We start from the raw sequence: 12,254 nt of genomic DNA on the forward strand, positions 1-12,254 counted from the left end.
TTCTTTAGCAATTTGAGCTACAGTAGCTCGTCTGTTTGATCGTGAGCATCAATGAGCCTTGGCCGCCCATGACCCTGTGGCCGGTTCTCCACTGTTCCTTCCTTGGAGAACTTTTGATAGAGACTGACCACTGCAGACCGGGAACAGCCCACAAGAGCTGCAGTTTTGGAGATGCTCTGACCCAGTCGTCTAGCCATCACAATTTGGCCCTTGTCAAACTTGCTCAATTCCATTTTTTTCTGCTTCTAACACATCAACTTTGAGGGCAAAATCTTCACTTCCTACCTAATATATCGCACCCACAAAATGGTGCCTTGATGAAGAGATGATCAGTGTTATTCCCTTCACCTGTCAGTGCTCATAATGTTATGCCTAATTGGTGTATATACTGTATATAAATAGATATATTAGTTTTATTAATTCTGGTACTTAAACTTATTTCAGTTAGTTTATTTAAATTGTGCAGCTAATATTTATATTTTATTTTATATCAGCTCAATTTCTGTTTATTTTCTACCAGCAGGGACAAACTGCATGGGAACTGCACTAACCAACCAAACCTTGAGTTGTGTCATAGGGCTTATGGGTAATTTAGAGAAGTGTAATGAATTTATGGGTAATGAAGTTATATTTATGTCTTTGCCAGCGAGAGGAGGCCGAATCCAAAGCCAGAGAGGAAGCGGAGAAACAGAGGATAGAAAGAGAGAAACACTTTCAGAAGGAGGAACAGGAGCGCCTGGAGAGAAAGAAGGTAAAACGAAAGACATTGAGAGAAAATTAATCTCATTGCTCTCTAAGAGAAATTAACTTTTCTGTGGATTCAACTTACATCTATGTTCACCTTTCTAGCGTCTGGAAGAAATCATGAAAAGGACTCGCAAGAGTGACGCAGGAGGACAGGTGGGACACATCTGTGTTTCATTGAGTCTAAATTCATCTCATACACAGAGCGAAAGAAAAATAAACCTGCTTTTTTTGTTCCTTTGCAGAAAGATGTTAAGACTCCAGCTCAAGTGAATGGCAGAGTCTCTGAAAACGGTAAAATTAATGTTTAGCATTGTGCATGTGATCTTATTGTTTAAAAATATTTAAAATGAGTATAAATACAACAATTTAATGGTGTTATTCTCGTCTTGCAGTAGTCCAGAAAAATCCTTCAGAAACTCTCCATATTGGTGCGACAAATTTCACCCAATCACAAGGAGACGTGAAAATGAGGTAAACAAGAAGTTGCAAAATTAGTTGCATCATTTAAAAAGTGTACAAATCACAGTATTTTGATGTAATATCTAACAAAAATATGAGAATTACCACCCATGTTTCTTTCCCAGCTCTGTGTCCTGGGACGCGGCACCCGTCATTAATGGTGTCCAGCCCACCAAACATCAAAATGGACTGTCCTCCAATGGAGAGGCAGCAGACTTTCAGGAGATCATCAAGCTGTCCAATCACAGTGGCAGTGGAAACAGTGGGCAGGGTCAACCTGCTGACCCAATCATGGCCTTCGAGGGAGGGGAACCGTTCATGATGAAAGCGGGACCTATGAAACCTCAACATGTGGCAGGTAAGATTGGATAGTTTAAGATTAGATAAGATATAGAGGTTACTATGAGACACTGCAGTAAGCTATATTGATATTAGGCATGGTGGACAGTAACTGTACATTTACTTGAGTACTGTACTTAAGTGCACTTTTTGAGTATCTGTACTTGACTTGAGTATTACTTTTTCTAGAAACGTATGACTTTTACTTCACTACATTTGAAAGACAAATATTTTACTTTTTACTCCACTAAGTTTCTATCAAGGTCCTCAAAGTAGAAAGTTGTTTCTGTAGCAGCTCTGAATGTCAGTGAACGATTTTTTCTTCTCTAAAAGGTGTTTGGTTTTTTTTACAGAATGCCTTTCAGAAATCACTCTTGTAGGGTCATGTGAAGTTCAATGATTTCCCAGCATTTTTTAAACAGATTTATAGTTTATAGCAAAATGGAAGACATTGGGCGTCAAAATGTTGATTTTGGCGAGTATTCATATAAACAGAGTTGTTTATGTCTTAAGTGAACGTAAAGAGTTGGGAGAATATCAGATGTGTATCTGTGTATTGGATCCGTGCATTTGGCCATAACATTTATATTTACATTAATGCATTTAGCAGACGCTTTTATCCAAAGTGACTTACAACTGAGGAGTACATGAAGCGATCTGTCATGACGAGGCGAAGAAACGCAAAACCAGATTAAAAAAAAAAAAATTATGATAAGATTAAGTGCTCATGGAAGAGATGAGTTTTTACCTGTCTTTTGAATGAAGCGAGTGATTCTGTCGTGCGTATGGACAAGGGCGCCATAAAGGGGTGGAAGGTTAGGACGATTCTAAGGGCCCAGACTGATTTAGGGCCCAGAAGAGCAGACCCCCTTATTCTTTTCTTATTTATTTTCTCTTTTTTTATACATACATTAAATGTGCTTGGGCCCCTCATGCAGTAAATGTGTATTTTGTCCGTTTTGACCATAGATTTTATATTTAAAAAACTAATTTCAAAATGTCAGTCACAACCTTCTCCCCCCTCCCTCACAATGGTTCATTCCACCTGCGCGGTCCACGCTAGCGTGAGCTCTTGGTTATTGCACTTGCTATGATGAAGCGCAGACAGTGACACACGCAGGTAGGCTATGTCACATCAAAAGTCGGGGCATCAAAAACGGAAAGAAGGAAAGAGAAGACAGAGAACGCCGAAGTCTACAGTATGTCACACAGTTTTTCAAAAAGAAAGGCAGCTTGCCCTATTCCTCTAACGTTATTCCAAAACTTTCAGAGTTAGCCTACTTATTTTTGTTGCTACATGACCTGCTTTTATCTAGCTAAAATAATTACTGAATTATAATTTACATCCAACAATACATCTCTGATGTGCTGTCTCCGGGTTATCATGTCTCGTAGACACAGATTCAGTGGCTGCTGCACACCCTTCTCCCACGCCCCCCGTCCCCGTCTCAAATGAACAAGGTGAGCCTGAGCGCGAAACTTTACGAAGATTGAAGCCTCTAAACACGTCTTATCTACTGTGTTTGCCACATGATGATAAACAAAAAGTAATCTACACGATTCAAAAATTACAAAATCAGTTTGCCGTGTGTATGTTCTGTCAAGTGACAGTGCTGCTGCTACGATCGATGCTGTCTTACTTGATGTTCTTAAAGCAGCACTAGGTAACTTTTCAACCTTCATAATATATTTTCAAGACTCTTGTGATGATACATCGACTTACAATAGGTTGAATGAGTAATGCCAAGACACACCTGGCATTACTCCTGGTGTGTCTGGATTTTGAGCCCTTTTGGCCTAGCTAGTTTTATTCCTTGACTGATTTAATTATGAGATAGTTCTAGCTGATGTTTCCTGATTGAGCAGGTGGACCCAGCTAAAGCTTGTTTGTGTAAAATATATGTCAATATGTGTACAATATTTTCTGTTGTGCTTGCAATTGCAATTGAGATAATAAATGTTCTCCCTTTTATGTAAACAAGTACATCTTTCTATATTTTTTTCTTGTTTTTGTAGGCTTTGTAATCATCTTTAGACATTTTAACTATGCAATGTGCTAAATATCTTTTTTTAAAGTAAACAGGGCATGTTTATTGGGTTAAATTTTATCTGTAAAAATTGTAGGGGGCCCAGAAATTTTGTTTTCCATAGGGCCCAGAATTTCTGGCGGCACCCCTGCGTATGGAGGACGGAAGATCGTTCCACAAACCAGGAACAGCGAATGAAAAGGTTCTGGAGAGGGATTTCATGCCTCTCTGTGATTTTATCCAAAGGTGGACAGTAAAGTGACAGCAGTGACCTTAAAGTGACAGCAGCTTTGTAAAGGGCTTTGTAGTTTTATACAAGTATTAAAATGAGTTTAAGTTAGTCGTATGCTAGTATGTCAGATGGAGCATCACTGACTGGCTTAAACCATGATGACAGTGTGCATTTATACAACAATAATAAAATAATGCGTTGTCATAAAAAAGGAAATTTACTTAAGTACTTTTTTGAAGTAAAAATCTGTTTATACAACTTTCACTTGTAGCGAAGTAATATTTGACCAGTAGTACTTTTACTTTTACTCAAGTAAGTTGTGTGAAGTTGTGTACTTTGTCCACATCTGGGCATGGTAAAACATGGTACTCGTGGTAAATCAAGTAAACAAGATTTAAACAATAAGGGCCCTATTATACATCCGGTGCAATGCGACGCAAGTGTTTTTTCTAGTTTCAGCCCAATGCAGTTATCGTTTAGTCCAGCCCTACGTTGTTTAAATGGGAAATGCACTCGCGCCCATCTGTTCACCCATGGGTGTGCTGGTCTGAAAACCAGGTGTGTTCAGGCACATTATTGGTGTGTTGGTATTTTGAGGCAACTGAAAACTGCTGCACCATTGACAAACAAAAACCTGCTCTAAAGTCAATAGCGCAGTATTTTATGTGTTATTTATAGGACGTGTTAGTAATATGCACCTATAGATTGGTGCACAATGTGCAAACACTTTGCTTATTACACACACAGGGACACACAGCAGCACACAAACATTTGTAAATATTGGTTTCCATCTGAAATCGAGGGTATGATGTCATTAATAGGCGACGCACGGACATGGTCCGTGTCCTGGTTAAAATTGCTTATTTCTCTGGATTTAAACATTCTTGGAAATATTTGTGATAATTTAAGTACAACAAAATATATAACATTGCTCTAGTGGTTTTATGGATATTTCAATCCAAAAATCATACATATTGTGCCTTTAAACCTATGCCTGTTAATACCATATAAAACATGCCTGCTGCAAGCATTTGAAAGCATGTTTATGAAGGTGTGAAATTTAAATCGACTGCTGTTGCTTTTATCTTTATATATTACTGAATGATTAGTTATGTGAATGGAATAGTTAACCTAAAAACCATTCTGTCATCACTGAACCCCTGTTGATAGCTACAAATCAATCTGACTTTCTTCCACTGAACATAAACGATCATGATAATTAGCAGAATCTCCAAGCTAATCTTTTAAAAATTAACTTTTATCGTGTGAAGCCATGTGCAAATGTTGCTATTTTGTAGTTTTTTGAGCTTGAAAGCTTGAGTCTGGACATTCTGCAAAACATATCTATTTGAGTTGTAACTTAATCAAACATTTGTTTCTGTTTTCTCTCTCTCTCTCTGCAGAGGTCCTGTGAGGGAGCAGAGCCTTCTGTGAGAGAAGAGAAGCCTTACGCTACCACTGCTTCCACCCCTGACATGTGCCAAACCAACAAAAAGACTGCTTTAACTTTAGAAACACAGCAAGACAGAAACTGCCGATTTCTGTGGAAGCACTTTGAGGAAGTGAATGACGTGGAGGAGAACCTTAAAAAGACACTTATATACATATAAAACATTTGCAAAAAGTCTCTGTCTATTTCACTGTGTGTCATGGTGCAAAGTTTCTTTAAAAAGTCACCTGCCGATTGTGTGGTGCACCTTAAAAGAGTCACTATATAATGAATTTTAGAAAATACAACTTGGAAATACTCAATGTTTGGCTATCATTATGATATTAATTGTTGTTGTTGTTGTTGTTATGATGTATTGTTATTGTTCTTTTAAGTAGAATACCGTGTGTGTCTTGAATTATTGCGTTATTTAACGTGTGGAGCATCAGAAGAGGGCGATATTCTGTATGTTAATGTATATTTGCCTGATTATGACAGACCTGTGGAATAAATCTTTATGAAAGGGGCTGTGGGTTACGTCTGTGCTTAAGGTATTGTAGTTACACATTAAGACATGTTTTTTGTTTCCACAGTTTGGGTTGTGGTGCGAAACCCCTCTGTACAGCAGACTTCACACAAGCGTAACACAGTCAGAAAGATCCAGTGACACACACACACATGCCCAATTTAAGGTACTAAGAAATATTGTAAACTACATCATGTTATATATTATGGAAGCTTGTCTTGCAGTTTTGAGTTTATATCTCACAAATATGAGAATGTCAGAACTGCAGGATATAATCTCATAGTTGTGAGAAAAAGCCAGGATTGTGAGATAAATACTTTATTTAAAATGTATTCTGTACAAACTCGAGTTTATATCTCGCAGTTCTGACTTTTTTTCTCTCTCGGAATTGTCGTTAATATTTATAACGATGGGCCAAAACATTATGCCCAATATGAAGTCCTGTGGTCTCTGGCACCAAGACATTAGCCACAGATCCTTCAAATCCTGTAGGATGCGAGGTGGAACTGGATTGAGATCTGGGGAATTTGGAGGCCAGGATAACACCATGAACTCTTCATCCTGTTCCTCAAACCATTCCCGAACAATGTGTGCAGTGTTACAAAGTGTGCACTTCCCGAGCTAAACGGCGCGCAACCATCATTACATTTTGTGTGACTTGTACCACAGTAGACCTTGGCTTGGACCAGACAGGATAGCCTTTGTTGCCATCGTGCATCGATGAGCCTTGGCCACCCAACACCCTGCTGCCAGTTTGTGGTTGGTCCCTCCTCAGACACTGTTGGTAAATTCTCAGCACTGCTGACCGGGAGCGACACACAAGCCTTCCTGTTTCAGAGATCCTCTGACCCAGTTGCCTTGCCATAACAATTTGACCCATGTCAAAGTCACTGAAATCATTATTCCTGCCCATATTCCTAACCGTAACTAACCCATCCTGCATCCAACACGTTTATTATGAGAACTGATTGTCTGCTTACCCTCTAATCTACCCGGACCTTAACATGTGGCCTTGTTTAGAGATGATCAGTGATATTCGCCTCATATTTTGGCTCAGGGGCGTAGCACCAAATTTTTGGCCCTGGGTACAAACCATCTTGCTGGGCCCCCGTACCATGTATGTGTATGTATAGAAAACGGACTTCCCTGCCTCGGGCCCTGGTTACTCAGTACCCTTTATCCCCCCAGTCCCACGCCCCTGTTTTGGCTCATCGGTATATGTCTGTGTGTGTGTATATATATATATATATATATATATATAGAGAGAGAGAGAGAGAGAGAGAGAGAGAGAGAGAGAGAGAGAGAGAGAGAGAGAGAGAGAGAGAGAGAGAGAGAGAGAGAGAGAGAGAGAGAGAGAGAGAGAGAGAGAGAGAGAGAGAGAGAGAGAGAGAGAGAGAGAGAGAGATTGTTTTTTCCTAGACACCAAACTAAAAATTGAATTATATTTTGACACAGTAGCCATATTCGTATAATTTCTGTGCAGTGAATAGTTTTAGCCAGTGGAGGGCGACACAATCCTCCAGCTCTGAATCTTAACTCAACCCTCATCCCATGTCACTCATGTATGCTGAAAAATATCTGGCTTTGTATCTATGCTTATGTTATTCATGCCGTTTACGAAGTAGGCTAGGTCTAGATTTTTTTTTTTTCAGGCTAGAGTCTAGAGTGTGTGACACCCAGTTCTGGTACTTCAGAGCGATATTAAGGCACATATGAAGAAAACACAGTGACGGTATTTACAGGGGGAAAACACTGTGGTTAGCTTTAAATCAAATTGTTCCAACTCTGGCAGCAACCACCCAAAGTTTCAGCACCACACATCCACTGACGTGCTCTTGGCTCTGATAGTCTGATGGTCATCTCAAGCACTGTATTTTTAGATGGATGATAACAGATACAAAGTGAGTTACGAGTAAGGCGGGCACTGCCAGCTGGGATTTAATTCATGTGGCATGACAGGAATGAACAGGATCTTAATGAGTGACAGAACACGCCGCCTGGGTCCATGAAAACGGCTCTCGGGTTTGCATTTGATTTGAATAACCCTTAGGGAAAATCCTATGGCTCAAAGGTTGCTCTTTTAGAGTTTGGGAGACTTTTCAAATCAACTTTGTCTCAGATGTTCCTCCTACAACTGTTGGGGGAAGTAAAAATAGAGCTTTAAAAACAGATCATTTGATCTTAAAAGTTCATATAGAAGTCTATGACTTTTATTGCAGATTTTGGTATGATGGCATATCTGAGCAAGGTTTGAGACTAGATGAGACACTTGAGAATATGGGTTGAGAACAGTCTATGCTTCATGTTTCCTATAAATTTAATGCAAATCCAAAGTTGCAAAGCACAAAATTCTACTGCTGTTATTGTTGACTAAATCCCAGACTATAACTACTCAAACAGTTTCCATACATTGAAATAAACTAAAATAAAACCTTAAAATATACAAATAAAAGCTCATTCAAAATATTACTAAACACTAAAATAGTATAAATAATCTCACAACACCATCATTGCAAACTCACCAAGATGGCTGACAGAGCTCTGAATCCAAAGTTCATATTTATCTCTAACCTTTGACCTTTAAAGGCCTGTTAAACAGTACGCTGTGTCACAAAACCTTGGCGCACAAGATGGACAATATAAAGCCTCCCTGGAATCGCTGCAAGGTGTGAAGACAACTGAGAATCCACTTTCTGGCTGATGTGTGGATGTTTTTGGTCGAGTGTGGGTACAGTGTGCACCACATTCATTTGCATCTAAGCACACTCTGTATGTGTTATATTTTCAGCCTCTGTATATAAATGTGGTCTTGCAGCATGTTTCCGCCAACCACACGTTTGCCTCACATCAAATCGAAGTTGCTTTGTTTAATGGCTCTATATCCCAGCTTCCAGCTGCACTGTGAATTATTCTATCCAGACAGGAGCGATAAATAGTGTCCAGTGCAGCTCCTCCTTAGGGTTTTACAATAGAGGTTCCAAAATACACAGAGTTCTGTGTCCACATTCTACTGGCCATGTTTACAAGGTTACTATTGTAGATTGTATTTTGATTTATAGGCTGATGTCATAGTAATAATGTGAGCCAAGCATGAGAAAACAATGCAGACCAAAGCCAATGTATTGGACAAATTGTATGAAACAGAGTATGGAACTGTGAAATATTATTGAAAACTTCACTACATTTAAAGAGAAAAGGGTTGGCATTGACAGCTGGTCACTGGGGCAGTACCCTTAAAATGACATCTTTTACCTATTTAAATATACATACAATTTTACTATCATAAAAGGTACATGTTCATGGGTACAGAGTGCAAATATGCGTACCTTAAGGTATTACTTATCTTTTTGTGGTGAAAAAAAAAAGATACAAAATGTAATTTTAAGGGTACTGCCCAGTGACAAGCTCTCATACCCCTAAAAGTACAAAAGTTTTTTTGTTTTGTTTTTTTTTAAAGAAGAATTCTCTTATGCTCACCAAGGCTGCATTTATTTTATTAAAACTCTAACAACAAAAATACAGTAATATTGTGAAATATTTTTAAAATGTAAAATAACTTTTTTCCGTTTGAATATATTTTAAAACATAATTTATTCCATAATTTTATTAAAACTAAAATATATATATATATATATATTCCTGTGATCAAAGCTGAATTTTCAGCTTCATTCCTCCAGTCTTCAGTGTCACATGATCCTTCAGAAATCATTCTGATATGATGATTTGAGGCTCAATAAACATTTATGATTATTATCAGTATTGAAAACAGTTGTGCAAAATGTTTTTTTCTGGATTCTTTGATGAACAGAATGTTCAAAAGAACAGCATTTATTTTAAATAAAATCTTTTGTAACATTAAAAAATTCCATTACTGTCACTTTTGATCAATTTCATGCATCCTTGCTGACTCAAAACTTTTGAATGGTATACAATGTTGCAAAAGCTTTCAGATAATTTTTTTTTCCTATTCATCAACGAATCCTAAAAAATGTTTTACACAACTGTTTTTAATATTGATAATAATAATAAATGTCTCTTGAGCAGTAAATCATCATATTAATGATTTCTGAAGGATCATGTGACACTGAAGACTGGTGTAATAATAATGAAAATTCAGCTTTGATCACAGGAATAAATTACATTTGAAAATATATTCAAATAGAACACATCTATTTTATATTTTAATAATATTTCATAATATTACAGATTTTTTTTCTCAAATAAATGCAGCCTTGGTGAGCAAAAAACAAAAAATCTTACCAATTAAAAACTTTTGAATGGCAGTGTAGGTCGAAATAATATTTGCTATGCTTTTATTTGATTAATTAAAGATTTTACCAACAGTAATCAAATCCAGTTCACTTTGAGTCATTAACTTAGAGAGATTCACATCCTTTTACACCTTGACTGTTTGTCGACTGTCTGACGTAAAGTTATATTATATTATAATTTATATTATTTTATTATATTATATTTTTGATTACATTTAATTACATGTATTATTTTTTGCCTGCAGCTGAATTGTTCAGTGTTATTTTAGTATTGTGTAATATACTACTATAGTATTTATTAATAGTTTAAATTGGCTTTTTTTCAGTGTAATTCTGTATTATGTTTTAGTAATTTAAGTAATTATTTGCCTTTGTCATTTTTATTATTTTGTGTTGTTTTTGAAATATTTCTATTTAGCTTTATTTTATTCAAATTTAAGTAATTTTTAGTACATTAACAAACTTATTTCAGTTAGGTAGTTTTAATGTTTTCATCTAATTTTATATTTTATTCAAATCACCTTTTATATTTCAAATAGCAAAAACATGTTTTGTTGTTGTTGTTTGTAACAACACTTCTAAATATACAATATGCCTATCCCTCCTGAGCTTGGTGACAGTCAGGGGTTCTAATAATAATGTTCTACTCATGGAAAGACCAATTATAAACACTTTGTACTGTTGGATCTTTTCATTTCAACTTCATGCGGCCTCTGAATGCATCTAGCATACAAGAAATGACTTAGCATGGCTTCATCCATCACATACAGGAAGTTCTTTGTTCGCTGATACACTGAATTTACTTTTGCTTTCCCTTTTATTCCCTCCACTGCTGAACACTTCAGGTGAGGCTGCTCTCTTTTTGTTCATATCTCTCCTGTGCATGTGAATGATAATTTTGGGGTTGAAAATATGCTTTTGTAAAGGCCTGGAAATGGACAAACTAAATGCCCTGCATTTCATTCAGAAAATGTTAAAAAAGTTTATTTTTATTTTTTGCTTGTCCTAAATCATTTTCAGTGGATGTGGCGTGGTTTATGTAATCCATCTTCTCTTTTAAATGGTGGCATAACATGTCATTAGTGCACTAGTGCTTAAACCCTCAATGTCAAACATGCCACTTTCTTTTATGGAGGCCTAGAGCACACATGCATTCGAAGTAGAAACCAGAAAAGAGAAATATGGCTTTAAAAGTCACTGTACACCATGTATATCAGCTTCTGAGCATGGTGTGGAGAGAAACAACACAGCCTTAATTTTAGAGTGGAAAAATAGTTCTCAACTGAACACAAAACCACAAGATAAAGGCGGCAGAACTTTCCACTGAACGTGTGCTACACACAAACTCACTCTAAATTTGGTGGTGTGCGTGTAGATATATATATATTTTTTGGCTGTTGTGTTTTTTCATTTTGAAACGTTTTCTCTAGCTTATATTCATTTGCTTCATCGCACACTTTCTGCTTTGCATGAGTTCATGTTTAAAGACCAGGCACATAATTTTCTTCAAGACTGAATCAAGACTTTACTGGAGATGAATTAATCTAACGTCAAACTGTCCCAAAGCAGTTACCCCCTAGATCAGTTTGGGAATGTAAATAGTTTGCCAATATGACAGGCAGGATTGCGGAGTCGTGCTGCGTAGCAATCTTTCATTCAGTCTGGATATAGTGCTATTTAGAACATGACACTCGCTGATAATATTTCAGTACGCACTCTAGGGTTCATTTGAATGACAGAATAGAGTTCAAATTGGTCAAAAAAATATAGTTTTTTTTTCTTTTCTTTTTACATACTTTTTGTGACATAATTGATATCATAAACCCATTGGGTAAGACCCCTGGGGATTTAATTACAGAGATCAATTTGTTTTCAAGTAGAAAATAAATCAATAAATTTAAACAAGCATCAGTATTGTGATCACATATTGAGGATAAATAACCTGACACTCTTTTAAAGATTCAGACAGTCATCATTTGAGATATAACACCGGAATGCAAAAGTTTTGAAACAAATACTTTTTCTAAAGGTATTGTTATTTTTTTTTAAAAATACACAGATCAGGCATAACATCATTTTTTTGTTATAAATAGTATACTACATTATGACAGGTGAAGTGAATAACACCGATTATCTCTTCATCAGCAACTGTTAGTGGGTGGGATATTTTAGGCAGCAAGTGAACATTTTGACCTTATTTTGACCCCATGCGTTAGAAGCAGGA

The 12,254-nt window shown here is 36.8% G+C and overlaps 1 protein-coding gene across 4 annotated transcripts in view; it reads left to right on the plus strand.

The window, feature by feature from the left end:
• map7d1b (MAP7 domain containing 1b) overlaps window positions 1–5,759 on the plus strand; it is a 52,143-nt gene extending 46,384 nt beyond the window's left edge. For all 4 annotated transcript variants that reach the window (XM_067425604.1, XM_067425606.1, XM_067425605.1 and 1 more), the window contains 6 exons: window positions 647–751; window positions 850–900; window positions 990–1,038; window positions 1,140–1,218; window positions 1,332–1,564; window positions 5,208–5,759. In XM_067425604.1, the coding sequence (XP_067281705.1) occupies window positions 647–751; window positions 850–900; window positions 990–1,038; window positions 1,140–1,218; window positions 1,332–1,564; window positions 5,208–5,218 (528 nt within the window). In that variant the 3' untranslated portion in view covers window positions 5,219–5,759. The remainder of the gene's footprint in view (window positions 1–646; window positions 752–849; window positions 901–989; window positions 1,039–1,139; window positions 1,219–1,331; window positions 1,565–5,207) is intronic.
• Window positions 5,760–12,254: the final 6,495 nt, after the last annotated feature.

The sequence above is a fragment of the Pseudorasbora parva genome, chromosome 19, assembly GCF_024679245.1.
Source record: "Pseudorasbora parva isolate DD20220531a chromosome 19, ASM2467924v1, whole genome shotgun sequence".
Taxonomy (NCBI): Eukaryota; Metazoa; Chordata; class Actinopteri; order Cypriniformes; family Gobionidae; genus Pseudorasbora; species Pseudorasbora parva.